Below are 22,788 nucleotides of genomic sequence, written 5' to 3'. Positions count from 1 at the left end.
AACACAATTTACCATGGACAGGTCACAAGCTGCGCCATGCAATGGACAACTGACACCAGGGATAGTGTCGTGTGTGCAACACATGTTGATGCGCCAGGGCTATGCATGCGGTCGTCACATGACACATGTGCTATGTGTGAAGTTGTGTTCAGTATGTCTGTTTGTTGGTCCAGGCTGTTCGCTGTTTGTCACTTGCTCACTGTTCCAGTGTACAACAGACACGTAGGATCCTTGTGAGAGAGCGGCAGAACTGCACGAGCCGTTGCAGTACATACGTTGAGACTGGCGGTCGTCGCTTTGATCAGTTACTGTAAGTTACATAGTTGTTACGCAGTGTATGCTATGTATGTACATAACACAATGAATATATATTTTCGATCATTGGCTCCCTATCTTATTATAAACAGTTGTGGATCCATTAACACCAGTTTAAATTTGAACCAAAAGGTTTGAGACAACTTGTATACAATTCTGAAATGCTCATATATCTTCCACCTACAAATAATGATAATGATACGCAGAATTATAATAATAACGAAAACTGATTTCATGTTTTGAAATCACGTACAGAGGACGCATGCATACTCGTATAATAGTAGGAGTGCATGGGGAAACTATGTACATACAGCCTATGTCCCCTATATAGATGAATATTCTTGGCCTTCCAGTTAGTTTGACTATGAATGTTATGTGTAAGGGGCGATCAAAAAGTTTCCGTTTGAGAGCATTGCTGCAGCGTATATGTGACATAGGGCGTCTCTGATGCGGGTATAGAAGCACCGACATGTAGGAAAGGGATGGTTGTGGCATTGGGGTCCTTGTGATGTGCATGCGGCAAATGCAGAGATGTGAATTATGGCGACATTATTACCAATGCTTCGAAACAGTACTAACGTGCTGTTATTCGAAGGACGAACAACGGTAGTTATGCATCGGAGAACGAAGAATGTGTATAGCCAGCATGTCTGTCAAAAACCCCCACTGAGGAATGGTGCGCCAAGTTCTGGGCTGGTCGCGTTTCGACACAAGACGCTGGTCGATGTGGGAGACCAGCCTCATCCATTACAGAGAAATGAAAGACACTCGAGAACCCTTCCTATTACACAGGCAGTTACGAACTTCATGCAATAGGACACAGTGTTTTACCAAACGGGTGTCTTCAACCTGGCGCATCGGTGGAATGATTGCCTCAACGGTCACGTTTTCCTCATTAGCATAACGATTCTCGACTGTACGGCCTTCGTACGGAAACTTTTTGATCGCTCCTTATTCATTATGCGTACCATATGATGATTCACAGTTTTTCCCATATTTGTGTTCATATTTCTTTTAAAATATGCTTTGTCAAGCAGAACTAAACAATTGTTAAATACCATTGTTGTAATTTAGTTTTTATGTTTTCGATTGTAGCTTCTGAAGGTGCGCTCGTAAGACCAGTGAAAAAATGCTCCTATCGAAGCACAAAAAATGCGAATACGTTCGTGTTTATTTAAAAGACTCTGACTGAAAACTAGGGTACCAGTGCCTCATTCTACTTCCCTCAGGAACTTTAAAAATTTCCACAAAAATTTTACTACGCAAACATATTCGTGCTCTTTTTAACATGCAGCTCACTCCCACCCAGCAGTCTATCGGTGCAAGTCGCTCATACCCATCCACTCCCAGTTATCCTTCCTCACTCACTCATTCAGTCCAAGCCATTGTCATTATCTCTTTGTGTCTCTCTGTTATTGTCTCTGTCACTGCTACAGTCCTCTTTGTTCTGTCCTACTAGTAAAGGCTCCTCTCTTTGCCATCGTCTCACTCGTGCTGGCTCTTAATGCTAACATTTCATTCCTTCCTTCCTACTCCTTCTGTCTCACTATCTTTCTCTTCCTTGCTGTCATTGTCATCTAGTCATTCTCTCATTATCACTGACTCTCACCCACTTTCTCTTTCTCCTTATACTCCCCCCCCCCCTCCCCACACACACAACACTGTCTGTTTCACTCTGTTCCTAGCATTGTTCTTGTTCTGTCACTGTCTACTACTTTCCACTGCCACTGCGTCCCTCTCTTTCTCCCACACTGCCATTGTCTCTTTTGCTCTTTCCGCAACACAAACACTGTCTACTACCTTCTAGTATTTATCACTTTTCTAGTATTTATCACTTTTCCATCTCTTTCCCGCTGCCACCGTCTTCTCCTCTCTCAGTATAAAAATCGGCGAGTATGTCCACATGCTGAAGTTTTTGGGAAAACTTTTAAAGTGCTGAGCAAGGTAGAATGAGGCAGATAGTACCCCACTTTTCACTCTGAGTGTTTTAAATAAACAGGAACATATTCGTACTTTTTGTGCACTGATAGTACCATGTATTCACTGCTTCCCTTCTTTTCGCTGCTGCAGCAGGACGTGCAATTCATATGAAAAGAAGTGTAGTGGTCAGTAAAATTTAGATACTTTACTTACGTGAAACGGAAATAACTTCAGTCCGGATTTTATGTGAAAAAAAAACCAATATTATGAATACATCGGAAAAATTACAGCCATTTGCTGTGCATAGCCATTTCGGAATCCGCGGCTGGAGTTTTTTATCCAAAAAAGAAGTTTTTACGGTGTTTCTCGATAATGGATGAAGATTTCTGGAAACAGATATAAGTCTAGAGAATATACCGTTAAAAACTGAGCAATTTTCTGCCGTTATTATTATTCAGATTTCGCCTCGTAGCGGATATTAATTGTAGACATAGAGTAACTTTGAACCTCTATATCTTGGAAACGGATAAAGATAGCAACAAAATTTTCAAGGGTGTTCGAGATCTGTATCTTAGGAATACGTCGTACAAATTTCAGGCATTTACTGTGCATAGCCCATTCTCGGATGGGTTTTGGTCTGCTGTTGACGGCGAAAACATAGCAAAAAAAACCTTTTTTATATGGTTTTACGAGGAACCGCCTCCATAAGTCCCATCAAGCACATAAAGTACAAACAGAACCAAATGCTTGCTCCATCTGTCGAAGCAGGAGGAAGTGTGTAATATTCATAGATTGACCCTGTACCGTAGTACAGTCACATTATGTACATGTTGGGTGTACAAATGGTCCAAGGGCTACCCAAAATATGTCTTTCCACCTATTTATCACCAATGGAGCCCGGAAAATCCGGTGCAAACCGATTTTGCGATTGTGTCTTGTATACAGGGTGTTTCACTAAATGTGTTTGCCTCTATGTTACGAAGTAATAGGCGACGGAAATATTTATTGCGGTAGGTCACCATAAGAAACGTTACACTGTTTGCGGGGCTATGAATATAGTTTATTGTGTTATTAAATCCAATTACAGCAAAAAGATACAATTTTTTTAAATGGAACAATAGTTGTTTTTATCATTCACTGGAATCAGTTCAAAAAAATGGCTCTGAGCACTATGGGACTCAACATCTTAGGTCATAAGTCCCCTAGAACTTAGAACTACTTAAACCTAACTAACCTAAGGACATCACACACACCCATGCCCGAGGCAGGATTCGAACCTGCGACCGTAGCAGCCTCGCGGTTCCGGACTGCAGCGCCAGAACCGCACGGCCACCGCGGCCGGCACTGGAATCATTAACAGCAGCTGTGTATACATTAAATAACATTCCTATCACCTTTAGTTTGGGAACTACAATCCTTCAAAGTTTCAGGGCCAGATACCACACACGCTGCGCATAACGCAATGCGCCTTCTAAATGTGGTGCGGCCGAGTTTTAAAGTCGCCGGTGGCATGGAACGAGAAGCTTCCTCGATGCGCTGTTCGACTGCCGACTGTCGCCGCACACGGCCTTATACCCGACAGTTCGAGCCACACAAGCAAACGGGGCTCAAAATACCACAATTACTGACGTCGGATGAAGATGGCGTACACGAACAACGAGTACGTTGACATGTTGCTGATGCTCGGCGAGTCCCGACACGATGCCACTGAAGCAGCCGTGGCGAACTTCGTGAGATATCCTAGGCGAAGAGCTCCGGCAGCCATTGCGTTCTTACGTTCCGAACAACGACTTCGGGAAACAGGGAGCTTGGTAATGCGCCGCAGTAACAGACGAAGAACTGCAAGAAGTGAGGAGACGGAGGTGTTTGTTATATCTTCAGTTCACCACGATCTTTATGTCAGCTTACGAGCCGTTGCTACATTCGCTGGTGTCAGTCTCACATCTGTGTGGCGTATAGTATACGCCCACAGGTTTCACCCCTACCGCCTGTCAGTGACCCAGGAGCTGCATGGGAACGATTTCCGTGCGAGAGTTACATTCTGTGAATGGGCCATGCGTAATTTCATGGTGTAGTTATTACAGGGCGTTCAAAATGGTTCAAATGGCTCTGAGCACTTTGGGACTTAGCTTCTGACGTCATCAGTCCCATAGAACTTAGAACTACTTAAACTAAGGACATCACACACATCCATGCCCGAGGCAGGATTCGAACCTGCAACCGTAGCGGTCGCGCGGTTCTAGACTGTAGCGCCTAGAACCGCTCGGCCATTGCGGCCGGCTACAAGGTGTTATGTTCTATGATGAGTCCACGTTCACAAATTATGGTGCAGTGAATCGCCGTAACGTGCACTACTGGACCGCAGACATTCATCGGTGGGTACGACCTGTCGACCGTCAACTTAGGTGGTCTATTAATGTATGGTGTGAAATCCTTGGGGATGAAATCATCGGTCCACACTATTTCCCAGGCACACTGACAGGTGAGTTGTACCGCGCGTTTATAGTCGACAGTTTGGCTGGTCTTCTTGAACATGTGTGTCTACACACGAGAGTCCATATGTGGATGCAGCACGATGGTCACCCAGCCCATTCTGCGCGTGCTGTTGTGGAAGAACTTAACAACAGGTTTGCAGAAAGGTGGTTGGGGCGCCATGGTTCTCATTCGTCGCCCGAAATTTCGCCCGATTTAGACCATTAAATTTCTTTTTGTGGGTATATCTAAATGATCATGTTTATGTCACTGAGCCCACATCCCCAGATGATCTAAAACGGCGCATCGAGGACGCATGTTGCTCCATGACAGCGGTGATGTTACATCTCGTCCGCAGATCCTTTAGAAGGCGCATTGCATTGTGCATTCAGGAAAATGGACACACATTTGAACATCTCATTTAAATAAACTCCCCACCGCCAGAACATCCATCACCCACCACACAGCTATGTGTTATGAACAGCGAGCGGTATCTGCCCCTGAAACTTTGAAGGGTTGTAGCTCCCAAACTAAAAGTGATAGGAATGTAATTTAAATTGATGTATACACAGCTGGTGGTACTGATTCCAATGCATGATAGAAACAACTATTGTTCCATTTAAAAAATTGTATCTTTTTGCTGTAATTGGATTTAATAACACAATAAACTGTGTTTTAGCTCCGCAGACAGTGTAACGTTTGTTATGGTGACCTACCACAATAAATATTTCCGTCGCCTATTACTTCGTAACTTACGGAGGCAAACACATTTACTGAAACACCCTGCATATACAGGGTGGTCCATTGATCGTAACCGGGGCAAATATCTCACGAAATAAGCGTCAAACGAAAAAACTACAAAGAACGAAACTCCTCTAGCTTGAAGGGGGAAACCAGATGGCCCTGGGGTTGGCCCACTAGATGGCGCTGTCATAGGTCAAACGGATATGAACTGAGTTTTTTGAAAATAGGAACTCTCATTTTTTATTACATATTCGTGTAATAAGTAAAGCAATATGAAGGTTTTAGTTGGGCCACTTTTTTCGCTTTGTGATAGATGGCGCTGTAATAGTCACAAACATATGGCTCACAATTTTAGACGAACAGTTGGTAACAGGTAATATTTTAAAATTAAGATACAAAACGCAGGTACGTTTGAACATTTTATTTCGGTTGTTCCAATGTGATACATGTACCTTTTGAACTGAGAACTGAGAACGCATGCTGTGACAGCATGATTACCTGTAATGCAATAAATGCTCAAAATGATGTCCGTCAACCTCAATGCATTTGGCATACGTGTAACGACATTCCTCTCAACAGCGAGTAGTTCGCCTTCCGTAATGTTCGCATATGCATTGACAATGCGCTGACGCATGTTGTCAGGCGTTGTCGGTGGATCGCGATAGCAAATATCCTTCAACTTTCTACACAGAAAGTTCTCTGCAGCTCGTGGTTCCCGGATTCGATTCCCGGCGGGGTCAGGGATTTTCTCTGCCTCGTGATGACTGGGTGTTTGTGATGTTCTTAGGTTAGTTAGGTTTAAGTAGTTCTAAGTTCTAGGGGGCTGATGACCATAGATGTTAAGTCCCATAGTGCTCAGAGCCATTTGAAGAAATCCAGGGACGTCATATCCGGCCGTGGTGTGGTGCTTCGACGACCAATCCACCTGTCACGAAATATGCTATTCAATAGCGCTTCAACCGCACGCGAGCTATGTGCCGGACATCCATCATGTTGAAAGTACATCGCCATTCTGTCATGCAGTGAAACATCTTGTAGTAACATCGGTAGAACATTACGTAGGAAATCAGCATACATTGTCCCATTTACATTGCCATCGATAAAATGGGGGCCAATTATCCTCCTCCCATAATGCCGCACCATACATTAACTCACCAAGGTCGGTGATGTTCCACTTGTCGCAGCCATCGTCGATTTTTCGTTGCCCAATAGTGCATATTATGCCGGGTTACGTTACCGCTGTTGGTGAATGACGCTTCGTCGCTAAATAGAACGCGTGCAAAAAATCTGTCATCGTCCCGTAATTTCTCTTGTGCCCAGTGACAGAACTGTACACGTCGTTCAAAGTCGTCGCCATGCAATTCCTGGTGCACAGAAACATGGTACGGGTGCAATCGATGTTCATGTAGCATTCTCAACACCGACGTTTGTGAGATTCCCGATTCTCGCTCAATTTATCTGTTGGTGATGTACGGAGTAGCCGCGACAGCAGCTGAAACACCTACTTGGGCATCATCATTTGTTGCAGGTCGTGGTCGTGACGTTTCACATGTGGCTGAACACTTCCTGTTTCCTGAAATAACGTAACTATACGGTGAACGGTCCGGACACTTGGATGATGTCGTCCAGGATACCGAGCAGCATACGTAGCACACGCCCGTTGGGCATTTTGATCACAATAGCCATACATTAACACGATTTCGACCTTTTCCGCAATTGGTAAACGGACTGTTTTAACACGGGTAATGTATCACGAAGCAAATACCGTCCGCACTGGCGGAATGTTACGTGATACCACGTACTTATACGTTTGTGACTATTACAGCGCCATCTATAACAAAGCGTACTACACGAATATGTAATAAGAAATGGGGGTTCCTATTTTAAAAAACGCAGTTGAAATCCGTATGACCTATGGCAGCGCCATCTAGCGGGCCGGCCAACCATAGCGCCATCTGGTTTCCCCCTTCAAGGTAGACGAGTTTCGTCCTTTGTAGTTTTTCCGTTTGATGCTTATTTCGTGAGATATTTGGCCCGGTCACGATCAATGGACCACCCTGTATATATCTGCTTTTAAAGCTAGCGGACAAGTTGCAGAGTTTGGACAACGGGATTGGTGGATCTTTCCTCGACCTTCTCTGACGGGGCACAGTTTACAGGACACAGCACATGCCTGGCAACAGTTGGAGTCGGCGCACCTGTTCGACGGCGGTGTGGTCGTTGTAGTCGTGGTGGCCCGTCCAGAAGCCTAGGTGCGACTCGAAGCCGCGGTAGGTGGGCGTGTAGACGCGGCGGTAGTGGCCCAGGTGCCACTTGCCCACCATGTGCGTGCGGTAGCCCAGGCCCTGCAGGTACTGCGGCAGCAGGCGCTCCGACAGCGGCAGCCCGCGCGGCTCCGCGCCGAACAGCACCGTGTGCTGCATGCCTGCAAGACACGGCGCGCCTCAGCTCTCACGACACCCGGCTCCTGGATTATTGCAATGCTTATCTCTTTCAAATTGGGTTCTAGATCTTGTACCCCATTGAGAGATCTAAAACAGAAATGTACATTGTATTGCTAATTTCAAAAGTTCTGCATAAAATAAGACAGAACTGAAGAAACTAATTTATTTTACAAAATATCTTTACAGGCTCAGATGGAAGCCCAGTTCTAAGCAAAGAAGGGAAAGCAGAAAGGTGGAAGGAGGATATACAGGGTGTTACAAAAAGGAACGGCCAAACTTTCAGGAAACATTCCTCACACACAAATAAATAAAAGATGTTATGTCGACATGTGTCCGGAAACGCTTAATTTCCATGTTAGAGCTCATTTCAGTTTCGTTAATATGTACTGTACTTCCTCGATTCACCGCCAGTTGGCCCAATTGAAGGAAGGTAATGTTGACTTCGGTGCTTGTGTTGACATGCGACTCATTGCTCTACAGTACTAGCATCAAGCACATCAGTACGTAGCATCAACAGATTAGTGTTCATCACGAACGTGGTTTTGCAGTCAGTGCAATGTTTACAAATGCGGAGTTGGCAGATGCCCATTTGATGTATGGATTAGCACGAGGCAATAGCCGTGGCGCGGTACGTTTGTATCGAGACAGGTTTCCAGAACGAAGGTGTCCCCACAGGAAGACGTTCGAAGCAATTGATCGGCGTCTTATGGAGCACGTAACATTCCAGCCTATGACTCGCGACTGGGGAAGACCTAGAACGACGAGGACACCTGCAATGGACGAGGCAATTCTTCGTGCAGTTGACGATAACCCTAATGTCAGCGTCAGAGAAGTTGCTGCTGTACAAGGTAACGTTGACCACGTCACTGTATGGAGAGTGCTACGGGAGAACCAGTTGTTTCCGTACCATGTACAGCGTGTGCAGGCACTATCAGCAGCTGATTGGCCTCCACGGGTACACTTCTGCGAATGGTTCATCCAACAATGTGTCAATCCACATTTCAGTGCAAATGTTCTCTTTACGGATGAGGCTTCATTCCAACGTGATCAAATTGTAAATTTTCACAATCAACATGTGTGGGCTGACGAGAATCCGCACGCAATTGTGCAATCACGTCATTAACACAGATTTTCTGTGAACGTTTGGGCAGGCATTGTTGGTGATGTCTTGACTGGGCTCCATGTTCTTCCACCTACGCTCAATGGAGCACGTTATCATGATTTCATACGGGATACTCTACCTGTGCTGCTAGAACATGTGCCTTTACAAGTACGACACAACATGTGGTTCATGCACGATGGAGCTCCTGCACATTTCAGTCGAAGTGTTCGTACGCTTCTCAACAACAGATTCGGTGACCGATCGATTGGTAGAAGCGGACCAGTTCCATGGCCTCCACGCTCTCCTGACCTCAACCCTCTTGTCTTTCATTTATGGGGGCATTTGAAAGCTCTTGTCTACGCAACCCCTGTACCAAATGTAGAGACTCTTCGTTCTCGTATTGTGGACGGCTGTGATACAACGCCATTCTCCAGGGCTGCATCAGCACATCAGGGATCCCATGCGACGGAGGGTGGATGCATATATCCTCGCAAACGGGGGACATTTTGAACATTTCCTGTAACAAAGTGTTTGAAGTCACGCTGGTACGTTCTGTTGCTGTGTGTTTCCATTCCATGATTAATGTGATTTGAAGAGAAGTAATAAAATGAGTTCTAACATGGAAAGTAAGCGTTCTCGGATACATGTCCTCATAACATATTTTCTTTCTTTGTGTGTGAGGTATGTTTTACTGAAAGTTTGGCCGTACCTTTTTGTAACACCCTGTAGGGGGTTTATACAAGGGCGATGTACTTGAGGGCAATATTACGTAAATGGAAGAGGATGTAGATGACGATGAAATGGAAGATATGGTACTGCGTGAAGAGTTTGACAGAGCACTGAAAGGCATAAGTCGAAACAGGAGCAGACAACATTCCATTACAAATACTGACGGCCTTGGGAGAGACAACCATGAAAAACTCTACAATCTGATGAGCAAGATGTATGAGAGAGGCGCAATATCCTCAGACTTTAAGAAGAATATAATAATTCCAATCACAAAGAAAGCAGGTGTTGACAGATGTGAAAATTACCGAAGTATGAGTTTAATAAGTCACGACTGCAAAATACTAACGCGAATTCCTTACAGACGAATGGAAAAACTGGTAGAAGCTGACCTCGGGGAAGATCACTTTGGATTCAGTAGAAATATTGGAACACGTGAGGCAATACTGCCCCTGCGACTTATCTTAGAAGATAGCTCAAGGAAAGGCAAACCTAAGTTTCTAGCATTTGTAGAATTAGAGAAAGCTTTTGACAATGTTGACTGGAATACTCTCTTTCAAATTCTGAAGGTGGCAGGGGTAAAATACAGGGAGCGAAAGGCAATTTACAGAAATCAGATGGCAGTTATAAGAGTGGAGGATCATGAAAGGGAAGCAGTGGTTGGGAAGGCAGTGAGACAGGGTTGTAGCCTATCCCCAATGTTATTCAATCTGTATACTGAGCAAGCAGTGAAGGAAACAAAAGAAAAATTCGGATTAGGTATTAAAATCAATGGAGAAAAAATATGAGGTTTGCCGATGACATTGTAATTCTGTCAGAGACAGGAAAAGACTTGGAAGAGCAGCTGAACGAAATTATTAGTGTCTCGAATGGAGGATAGTGGAATGTAGTGGAACTAAGTCGGGTGATGCTGAGGGAATTAGATTAGGAAATGAGACACTTAAAGTAGTAAAGGAGTTTTGCTACTTAGGGGAGCAAAATAACTGATGATGGTAGAAGTAGAGAGGATGTAAAATGTAGACTGGCAATGGCAAGGAAGACGTTTCTGGAAAAGAGAAATTTGTTAACATCGAGTATAGATTTAAGTGTCAGAAAGTAGTTTCTGAAAGTATTTGTATGGAGTGTAGCCTTGTATGGAAGTGAAACATGGGCGATAAATAGTTTGGACAAGAAGAGAATAGAAGCTTTGGAAATCTGGTGCTACAGAAGAATGCTGAAGATTAGATGCGTAGATCACATAACTAATGAGTATGTACTAAATAGAATTGGGGAGAAGAGGAATTTGTGGCACAACTTGACTAGAAGAAGGGATCCGTTGGTAGGACATGTTCTGAGACATCAAGGGATCACCAATTTAGTATTGGAGGGCAGCGTGGAAGGTAAAAGTCGTAGAGGGAGACCAAGAGATGAATACACTAATCAGATTCAGAAAGCTGTAGGTTGCAGTAGTTACTTGGAGATGAAGTAGCAACCACAGGATAGAGTAGCATGGAGGGCTGCATCAAACTAGTCTCAGGACTGAAGATCAGAACAACAACATTTAGTAGTGATTGGGATACAATGGACGATCAGCTCATCACTATTCACACTAACCGACGCTTGAGGTCGTGTAAGAAGCGACACCATGGGACAAGAGTGATTTCAAGTGAAGAATCACACCGTAATTTGGTCACACGTGGCCCGTGGTTTCCGTACTAGGGAAGGCTGCGAATTTTATCGATCTGAACTAACCTTGACGTAGGGCTACGCTACAGATCAGTCTGTCATCACAACCAGTATTTCAGGAGGGAGTGGTGGGGAGGGGGAGGGGATGGAGGAGAAATATCGCACTCTAGCCAAACGTTTACATTATCTTTTCTGCGTTTCATAACGAACTACTAAATCATTTCTAGAAATGGCACTTTGTGTTTGGAGTTGTTTACCGTGCGGCAACCGGCTTTCGTGTGCAGTGTAAACATGAACTGTGTTGAATCTATTTTAAATGCTAACAGAAAAGCAGGGGCAGCGTGGAGGGTAAAAATCGTAGAGGGAGACCAAGAGATGAATACACTGAGCGGATTCGGAAGGATGTAGGTTGCAGTAGGTACTGGGAGATGAAGAAGCTTGCACAGGATAGAGTAGCATGGAGAGCTGCATCAAAAAAGTCTCTGGATTGAAGACCACAACAACAACATCTTTACAGGCCTTAAATACGGGGTGCGCCAAATAAAAGTGGCCCGGAGAACAGAGTTTCAGGGTACAAGGAAACACAGCAGAGGATTGGAAATACGATACTAACCTGATTATACCAGATGTTGAAACCGATCATCATTTTTCTCTTGGCCTTTTTGTGCCCTGGTCAGCAAGTTGCAGAAAGCTGATCGAAGGTGGGCTGCTGGAATTGCTGCAGTCTCATCCGAGATGCAGATGCTAGCCAGTCAGCAGGTTGCGCTGTTGCATTTGACAACGAACGGCACCCGTGCAGTGTCCTCAATACGTCGCAAATGCAATTCGGAGTGAGAAGAGTGCCCTGTGTAGTCGTGAGTGCATTATGTTGGAGGCAAGTGAATTCTAACGTGGACAAATTGTTGGCGCTCTTATCGTGGGTGCCTCCGGAGCCAACGTACCCAAAGCGTTTCGTGTTTCAGGAGGCACCGTATGGAACATGTATATCACATGCAACGAAAGTGGAAAAACAGTGAAATAAAACAACCCTTTTGTTTTACTTTCCTTTTTGAAAGTTCCGCAGTTCCAATGGTATCTAATAAGTGATTTCACGTAATACATTAAATCTCATAAAATTTATTATTCCATTTGGTTACTAGTAGGTCATGCTTGTCCAAAGTATGTTCGCAATATTTTGCATTTACAAATTAAGCCATAACTAAGAAAATTTAGGGTAGCATTGTTATTTTTCAGTATTTTGTATAACATGATGTACATCCCATGTAAAAGTCTTTTCTATTGTACACGACAGTTTCGGCATAAAATAAGCCAGATTTTGTGGATAGTTACTCATAAAACTGTTAAACTTTTAATTGTTAATTTAATAAATATACACTGTAGTTTTGTTGTTTTGATTGTTAACAAACGTATAAATAGGAGGAGCACAAGACTCAAGAATGCACAGTTGGAAACAGTTTTGAGACGCAACCACTGTGTCGCTTGTTCGTGCAATAATGTAATTGTTTTAATACAGTATTGTGATTATATAACCTGTTATGTGGAGTGGGCTCAAACTAAGAAGAAAAAAATGGCTCTGAGCACTATGCGACTTAACTTCTGAGGTCATCAGTCGCCTAGAACTTAGAACTAATTAAACCTAACTAACCTAAGGACAGCACACACATCCATGCCCGAGGCAGGATTCGAACCTGCGACCGTAGCGGTCACTCGGCTCCAGACTGTAGCGCCTAGAACCGCACGGCCACTCCGGCCGGCCACTAAGAAGAGATGGTGCAACTTGTCATAAATAAACCGCTATAAAAACGACTTGGCACCTGGATTATTTCATGGAATGCACGCAACTTGATCCAGTTAGCAGATGAAATGGACCGAGGCAACGACTACTTCAGCAGCAGCAGGAAGCAGATTACTCCGAGTTACATCGAACTAAGATACGTATAAGAAATCAACTGAACTATATAAATGTCACTGCAGAACTAATTACTACAGTGTAATGTTTTGGAAACTGTTCTAGCAGTAAACATTTGCACTTGTCTCAATGTAATTCTTTGAGTGGTGGAGGCCAATGTGATCAGTAAGAAACACCCCCATGATCACACTTTTCTTGATGTCTATGGAACACAAGAACAACAACCAATTTTTGAGGTTTTTTGTTTAAATCAAATAACCTCTATTCGATGTTGTAAATTTTCGCCCCAGCAAAATTTCACTGCCTTCCCCATGTAACAATTAATTTCGTTACAACTGATAAATCGCAACACGGACGGAAGTGTTTATTGCCTGATGATGGATGGCGGTCATTGAAAAGGACTGCAACGATAAATAAGAGAATGGCAGCTGCAATTGTCACTGCAGAACTGAATGTCACACTCGCGAACCCTGCCAGTACCAAACCAAGGCGAAGGGAGTCCCCTAAGCTGGAAATTTCAGGGAGAGCCAGAATTACAGAACCACAGTTCAGTGATGGAACTGCTCATAACATGAAAACGTGGCACCGAAGCCATAAACGTTCACTGTGGAGCAATGGAAGAAACCCGTTCGATTGAATGAGTCTTGTTTCACCTTGTTTCCATCTTTTGGCAGTGTTTACGTCCCATGAGTGAAATATGGCGGGAGTTCGGTGATGATTTGGGCATTCATATCGTGGTATTCCATGGGCCACACGGGTACTCTGCAAGGTCGCATTACTGCCAAAGATTATGTGACCATTCTGAGTAATCAGGCTCATCTCATAGTACGGTGTTTGTTCCCCAGTGGTAATGCTTTGTACAAAGACGACAGACCCCTGTTCATACAGTCCGCATTGATCAGGAGCACGAGGATGACATATCTCCCCTGGCCGCCGCAGTAACCATTTCTCAATATTATGAAGCCTTTGTTGTCTTCTGTGGAGATCACTGTTCACCTCCATCATTCTTATCTGAACTTACCACTATTTCATAGGAAGAATGGTGTAAGAGTCCGGTATTTATTCTCTCCGAGACGATTAGAAGCTGTTTTGAATGCCAACGGGTTTCCTACACCATTTTAGCCAGGGTAAAGTGTCATGTTTTTGATGTATCCTTACTTTTGTCCAATCATTGTAGGTAAGCCCGCATCTCGTGGTCGTGCGGTAGCGTTCTCGCTTCCCACGCCCGGGTTCCCGGGCTCGATTCCCGGCAGGGTCAGGGATTTTCTCTGCCTCGTGATGGCTGGGTGTTGTGTGCTGTCCTTAGGTTAGTTAGGTTTAAGTAGTTCTAACTTCTAGGGGACTGATGACCATAGATGTTAAGTCCCATAGTGCTCAGAGCCATTTGAACCATTGTAGGTAAATGCATATTTACAGAATTAAAACCTAGAGTTGTCACAGGTTTTTTTACCACACATTTTTAACAAATAGGGTGATAAGTAAAGTAGACATTTTTGTGTTATCAGTTCACACTACACCTTAAGTTTAATCATAAGCGATACAGATAACTGAAAATAGCCTATGAACACCATTAAAAACTACACATTTTCCCTGTACTATTAATAAAATTAACAATCACTTCATAAATGGGATGTCTGTAACAAATAAAATATAAGAAGCTCATTGAGGGAGGTGGTATCTCATATTCACCAGTGTCTACAAACACTCCGATCTTTTACAGGCAAATCTGGGACACGAAAACAAGATATGATTTACGCTCAGCTTGTGATTCAGAATCACATTCACATACAGGAGAACCGTAAATGTTGATTCTCTGCAGATGCAGAGGAAAAGAGACATGGTTAATCTGAAGTCGAATGACGGTGGAAATCGCTGATCGGTTAAAATGAGCCACTTTAAATCGAGGACAGTTCCTATATGTGCCGCTTAGGTCGCTGAAACCTCAACTTCCTCTCTGTTGCGGATGCCAGCGTGGGAATGCACCCACAGCAGACAGAATGTCTGACGCTTTCGTTTACAGCGAACATGTTTCAGTACCACATTCAATATATAACGACTGCTTATTTTTTTCACCTAGTGGTGCTGAATATTTTTATCGAGACTGTGAGTACGACACGATTAATATCTATAAGATGGCAGCTGAAGATACAAATTTGAGGCTGTAAAAATTGCCACTGGTTCCACCGTTGAAACTGAAGTGGTGTTAGGTAGTTTGAAGGCTTTACTGACTTGGGTCTAAGGGATTTCTTCAATGATCAGAGGATAAATCAATGTTTGACACCTGCTGGCGATTAAGACTGCAACGCCATGAAAGCGACATGCTGCATAGTTCCAACTGGCATGAAGTGAATTATGGACTTGGATAAATAGCTAAGAGTGACGCCATTTACATGATGTATGTAACAAAAGATTAAGCAACAAATTTCTCATTCAGTACTCTCATTTGAATGTTGTTTCTTTACGAGAAATTTACATCTCCATCTCCATCTAAATACATACTGTGCAAGACATCACTCTGTCCATAGCGGAAGGTATCTTGCGCAACTACTGATCTTTCGCTTTCCTGATCCTCTCGCAACTGGAGCGATGGAGAAACAACTGTCTTTGTGTTCCGCTTGACCCCTGATTTCTTGTTTCTTGATTTCACCACCCTAATGTGAGACATACGTTGGCGGCGGTATAATCGTTTTGCGCTCACCCGCAAATGCTAGTTCTCTAAATTCTCTCCATACTGTTACGCGAAAAGAACATCATCTTCCTTCCAGTGTTCCCATTTGAGTTCACGGAGCATTTCCGTAATACTCGCATTATCGTCAAACCTATCAGCAACAAAGCTAGCAGCACACTTCTGAATTGTTTCCATATCTCTCTTTGATCCGACTTTAAGGGTATCTTAAACATTCAAGCAGATATCAAGAATGGGTTTCACTAGTGTTCTGTATGCGGCCTCCCATACAGATGAGCCACATTTTCCTATTCGACCATTCGCCTTCCCTACTATAGACTTACGAGCTTGTTCAACTTCACATCGCTTTGCAACATTACGCCTAGATATTTAATCGACGTGACTCTGAAGCAAGACACTACTAATACTGTACCCGAAGATTACAAAATTGTTTTTCCTACTCATGAACTTACATTTTTTTCGCATTTAGACCAAGCCGTCATTCATCGCACCAAGCAGAAGTTCTGCCAAAATCATCTTGCATCCTCCTGCAGTCATTCAAAGACAGCATTTTCCGTACACTACTGCGTCATTAGTACCTGGTGGAGGTTCGAGTCCTCCCTCGGGCATGGGTGTGTGTGTTTGTCCTTAGGATAATTTAGGTTAAGTAGTGTGTAAGCTTAGGGACTGATGACCTTAGCAGTTAAGTCCCATAATATTTCACACACATTTGAACACATTTTGAACTCGTCATCAGTAAACAGTCGTTGATATGCTGCTCTCCTATCCATCAGATGTGTTTATAGAGGACAAGAGCGGTCCTATCACACTTCCCAATGGTCGGTTCTGAGGACACCTTTGTCTCCGACGAGCACTCGCCGTATAGGATAACGTATTGCGTTCCCCTAGTTAAAAAGTCCTCAAGCCATTCACGTATCTGAAAATCTATTTCGCATGCTCGTTGACAAACTGCACTGTGTCACTGTCTGAAATGCTTGTAAAAAATCTAGGAATATGTAATCTGCCTTTTGCCCCAGATCCATGGGTCGCAGAATGTCGTAACAGAAAAGGGCAAATCAGTTCCGCACGAGAGACGCTTTCTAAATCCGTGTTCATTTTGCATAGGAAATTTTCCCTCTCAAGGTTCAAATGGCTCTAAGCACTATGGGACTTAACATCTGAGGTCATCAGTCCCCTACACTTAGAACTACTTAAACCTAACTAACCTGAGGACATCACACACATCCATGTCCGAGGCAGGATTCGAACCTGCGACCGCAGCAGCAGCGCGGTTCCGGACAGAAGCGCCTAGAACCACTCGGCCACAGTGGCCGGCCCCTATCGAGGAAAATTATTATACACTGATGGGAATAAAAGCAAATCCAAAAAGTAATTAATGTAGACTTATGAAATTTCGGAAATACATTTCTCTAGGTAAGATATTAAAGTGATTGACATTGTAAGATCGCAAGTTAAAGTAAGTGCGAGATGAGCCATTGCAAGTGTGAAATGCTGGGACATTCGTAACCGGTGTAGTTGCCTAAATGTTGAATGCAAGCATGCAAATGTGCATGCATTGTGCCGTATAGGTGACGGATGTCAGTTTATGGGATGGAGTTCCGTGTCTGTAGCACTTGGTCAGTCAACAGTCAGTTAATGCTGTTTGTGGAAGACGCTGGAGTTATCGTCCGATGATGTCCCACATACACTTGACTCGAGCAGGCCAAGGCAACATGTTGACACTTTGTAGAGCACGTCGGGTTACGACAACAGTATGTGGGCGAGCGTTATCCTGTCGGAATGCTTTTCACGAATGGCAGTACAACAGATTGAATCACCACATCGACGTGGAAATATGCATTCATGGTGCACGACACAGCAACGAGGGCGCTCCTGCTTTCATACGAACAGACAGAGGTTGGTTGCAGGCCCACAACTGGCCTTCTAACCAACACACGGCCACCACGGGCGCCGAGGCAGAGCAGCTTTTATCAGAAAACACAACAGACCTCCACTCTGCCCTCCAATCGGCTCTTGCTTCAAACCACTGAAGTCGCAAACGGTGGTGATTTGGGGTCAGTTGAATGCACGCTACAGGCCGTCTGACTCGGAGCTGTCCTTGAAGTAACACATTTGTAAATGTTCCACTGTTAAATGCAGAGGAGAGAGCAGATAGGTGGAAAGAATACATTGAAAGCCTGTATGAGGGTGAAGATTTGTTTGATGTGATAGAAGAAGAAACAGGAGTCGATTTAGAAGAGATAGGGGATCCAGTATTAGAATCGGAATTTAAAAGAGCTTTGGAGGACTTACGGTCAAATAAGGCAGAAGGGATAGATAACATTCCATCAGAATTTCTAAAATCATTGGGGGAAGTGGCAACAAAACGACTATTCACGTTGGTGTGTACAATATATGAGTCTGGCGATATACCATCTGACTTTCGGAAAAGCATCATCCACACAATTCCGAAGACGCCAAGACCTGACAAGTGCGAGAATTATCGCACAATCAGCTTAACAGCTCATGCATCGAAGCTGCTTACAAGAATAATATACAGAAGAATGGAAAAGAAAATTGAGAATGCGCTAGGTGACGATCAGTTTGGCTTTAGGAAAAGTAAAGGGACGAGAGAGGCAATTCTGACGTTACGGCTAATAATGGAAGCAAGGCTAAAGAAAAATCAAGACACTTTCATAGGATTTGTCGACCTGGAAAAAACGTTCGACAATATAAAATGGTGCAAGCTGTTCGAGATTCTGAAAAAAGTAGGGGTAAGCTATAGGGAGAGACGGGTCATATACAATATGCACAACAACCAAGAGGGAATAATAAGAGTGGACCATCAAGAACGAAGTGCTCGTATTAAGAAGGGTGTAAGACAAGGCTGTAGCCTATCGCCCCTACTCTTCAATCTGTACATCGAGGAAGCAATGATGGAAATAAAAGAAAGGTTCAGGAGTGGATTTAAAATACAAGGTGAAAGGATATCAATGATACGATTCGCTGATGACATTGCTATCCCGAGTGAAAGTGAAGAAGAATTTAATGATCTGCTGAACGGAATGAACAGTCCAATGAGTACACAGTATGGTTTGAGAGTAAATCGGAGAAAGACGAAGGTAATGAGAAGTAGTAGAAATGAGAACAGCGAGAAACTTAACATCAGGATTGATGGTCACGAAGTCAATGAAGTTAAGGAATTCTGCTACGTAGGCAGTAAAATAACCAATGACGAACGGAGCAAGGAGGACATCAAAAGCAGACTCGCTATGGCAACAAAGGCATTTCTGGCCAAGAGAAGTCTACTAATATCAAATACCGGCCTTAATTTGAGGGAGAAATTTCTGAGGATGTACGTCTTGAGTACAGCATTGCATGGTAGTGAAACATGGACTGTGGGAAAACCGGAACAGAAGAGAATCGAAGCATTTGAGATGTGGTGCTATAGGCGAATGTTGAAAATTAGGTGGACTGATAAGGTAAGGAATGAGGAGGTTCTACGCAGAATCGGAGAGGAAAGGAATATGTGGAAAATACTGATAAGGAGAAGGGACAGGATGACAGGACATCTGCTAAGACATGAAGAAATGACTTCCATGGTACTAGAGGGAGCTGTAGAGGGCAAAACCTGTAGAGGACGACAGAGATTGGAATACGTCAAGCAAATAATTGAGGACGTAGGTTGCAAGTGCTACTCTGAGATGAAGAGGTTAGCACAGGAGAGGAATTCGTGGCGGGCCGCATCAAACCAGTCAGTAGACTGATGACCAAAAAAAAAAGTGTTCGTTGTGTCAGTGTGGCGCCAACTGCTGCCAAAATTGCTACTGCAAACTTAATGCGATGCGCCACAGCCGTACGCCGAACACGTCGAGCTTCCCTCCCGGTAGTGCCACACGGACGTCCCGAGCCCGGACTTCTTGCAGCCGTACATTCTCGTGACCTCCGCTGCCAGCAATCATGTAGAGTGGCTCCATTCCTGCCATATCTTTTCTGCAACATCATAGAAGAAACATCCAGCTTCTCGTAACCCTATTACACGACCTCGCTGAAACTCAGTGGCATGTTGACAATGGCTTATTTCTCGCCTTAAAGACATTCTTGACCTAAATCAACTCACCACGTCCGTTCTGAAAGGTAGTAACTCTAACGACCGTTACAGCGTGTATTTAAAGCAAACGTGATCTGTATCGTCACAGTGGCGTTACTAGCGCCACTCTTATGCCACTAGACATCATCTTTCAAATGTAGAACCACATCTGCCTATTTTCATTTATGTCATCCGACTCCTTCTTGGCGATGTGATTTTTTTTTCCATCAGTGTATGTCAACTTGCAATATGTGTTGCGTCGGCAGATTAGCCAACACAACGCACACTAATTTAGAGGAGGCCGAAATGCACACGTCAACTCACGCAGGCTGGCGTTAGGTCTGAAACAGGATACGTAATGAATGCTATAAAGAAAAGTACGTAGCTGCTGGAATACTTAACTTTAATCCATCATTTGTATACAGCATTCTTGATGATACAAGTGAGACTCTCTCTAGAAATGGTTAATGGCGCCTTGCTAGGTCGTAGCCATGGACTTAGCTGAAGGCTATTCTATCTCTCGGCAAATGAGAGAAAGGCTTCGTCAGTGTAGTCGCTAACAAAGCCGTCCGTACAACTGGGGCGAGTGCTAGTAAGTCTCTCAAGACCTGCCGTGTGGTGGCGCTCGGTCTGCGATCACTGACAGTGGCGACACGCGGGTCCGACATGTACTAATGGACCGCGGCCGATTTAAAGCTACCACCTAGCAAGTGTGGTGTCTGGCGGTGACACCACAATATGCTCAAGAATTCTGCAGCAAAGCGACTTTAAGAATATCAACTAACGACAATTTTGAAGTAAACATCCTGGCTCATGTTCACGGTAAAATGAATGAATAGGCACGTATCATGGTCCAAAAGCCACACATAAAACACCCAATAACCACATACAGCCTGAACGACAACCCCGCCACACCTAACGGGTTAAACGCCTCACCGGGCCGGGAGCGCACTCGACGCCTTACACAATTTGAAGAGAGGAAAAATGGTGGCTCTTCGGACCGCAGTGCACGCGTATACGGCTACTGTTGAGTTTCTGTGTTGTTTGGCCCACTGAAGACGAGCAGTTTCATACTGAGGCGAAAAAAGTCATGGGATACCTCCTCATATCGTGTCGGACCTTCTTTTGCCTTGCGTAATCAGCAAATGGACGTGGCATGGACTCAAGAAGTCGTTGGACATCCCCTGCAGAAACATTAATCCATGTTGCCTCTATAGCCGTCCACAACAATGAAAGAGTTGCCGGTGCAGGATTTTGTGTACGAACTGACCTCTCGATTACATCCAATAAATTTTCAGTGGGATTCATGTTGGGCGATCTGGTTAGCCAGATCATGCGATCGAACTGTCCAGAATATCCTTCCTACCAATTGCGAACAATTGTGGCCCGATGACAAGGCGCATTGTCATCCATAAAAATTCCATGGTTGTTTGGGTACACGAAGTCCATGAATGGATGAAAATGGTGTCCAAGTAGTCGAACATAACTATTTCTAGTCAATGATCGGTTCAGTTGCACCGAAAGTCCCGGTCAGTTCCACGTATACACGGCCCACACCATTATGGAGCTACCACCAACGTGCACACTGCCTTGTTGACAATTTGAGTCCATGAGTTCGTGAAGTCGGCGCTGCACTCGAATTTTACCACCAGCTCTTACCAACTGAAATAGGGATTTTCCAGGAGCCCTGAAGTAGCAACCGAGTGGCACATGTACATTGCTTCACTAACATGACGTACTTCAACGGTACCAGTGCTCCAAAGCGACCAGTATACTCATTTAAGGGGGTAAGTGCTTGGATGCAGATGTAGAGGTGGCTCCTGCGCGACTCACCTGTATGGATGGGGTGCTTGCCGGTCATGAGCGCGCTTCGCGACGGCGTGCAGATGGCCGTGACGTAGTAGCGGTTCAGGATGACCCCGGCGTACGCCAGCGCGTCGATGTTCGGCGTCGGGATCTGGTTCGAACCGTGGAAGCCCACGTCATTGAACCCCTGTCAAGGAAAGATTTCTCTGTAGCACAAAACACTGTTATTACAGTAACGTGTTCCTTAAAGCACACAAAAACAGAACACTGTCACTTTTTAAGTAACGGACTGGCAGCACCAAAGACTGCGATTGGTCACAACAATTGTTGATGCAGTTGAACTATCAGTTAGTTAAATAAAGATAATCGCAAATATATTGCTCACAGGTCTAATTTTGAGTAAATGAGCTTGTAAAAGTGGAATACATGGAAAGAAACTCGCCTTCTAAATACAGTTAGCTTAAAATCATGTATTTTATACTAAGTGAAAAGAAATTGCAAAAAGTTGCTAACATATGATGAAGAACTAGCTACAAAACTATTTGTGACTAGCTGACCCGGCGAACTCTGTTCTGCCTTAAAGCTAATAAATAATCAGAGTTTGGATGTTAAGTTCAATTTTTTTATTAGGAAATACAAATAAAAAATTATTTTAATGATTCTTTATTCTTTATGTTTTCTGGTGCATAGCTTCCACTCTTCAATTAAGTACCTTGTGATACACGACATTTTTTGTTTTATTATCAGGCGCAAGAACAAACAACGCAGATGGTCTTCCGACACGTGAACATGCGACATATAACTGACCGTGTGAAAAACATGGATATTGAAGATTTAAACCACAAACTTTCAAGACATTTTACATTGTTTGGTTTTGTTTTACAATAAAAGACCAATTTCACTGCTTATTACAAGGAAACGATTAGGAGT

At 43.9% G+C, this 22,788-nt stretch overlaps 1 protein-coding gene across 1 annotated transcript in view; it reads right to left on the bottom strand.

Moving 5' to 3' along the window:
- LOC126175891 (arylsulfatase B-like) overlaps positions 1-22,788 on the bottom strand; it is a 361,227-nt gene that overhangs the window by 84,490 nt on the left and 253,949 nt on the right. Inside the window, exons 4-5 of the mRNA XM_049922945.1 lie at positions 21,886-22,045; positions 7,650-7,876 (exon numbers count right to left, since the gene is read on the bottom strand). Of these exons, the coding sequence (XP_049778902.1) occupies positions 7,650-7,876; positions 21,886-22,045 (387 nt within the window). The remainder of the gene's footprint in view (positions 1-7,649; positions 7,877-21,885; positions 22,046-22,788) is intronic.

This window comes from Schistocerca cancellata, chromosome 3 (genome assembly GCF_023864275.1).
Source record: "Schistocerca cancellata isolate TAMUIC-IGC-003103 chromosome 3, iqSchCanc2.1, whole genome shotgun sequence".
NCBI classification, from domain to species: Eukaryota; Metazoa; Arthropoda; class Insecta; order Orthoptera; family Acrididae; genus Schistocerca; species Schistocerca cancellata.
Note: the sequence above shows the minus strand (reverse complement) of the source record. Positions and strands in the feature narration are given on the sequence as shown.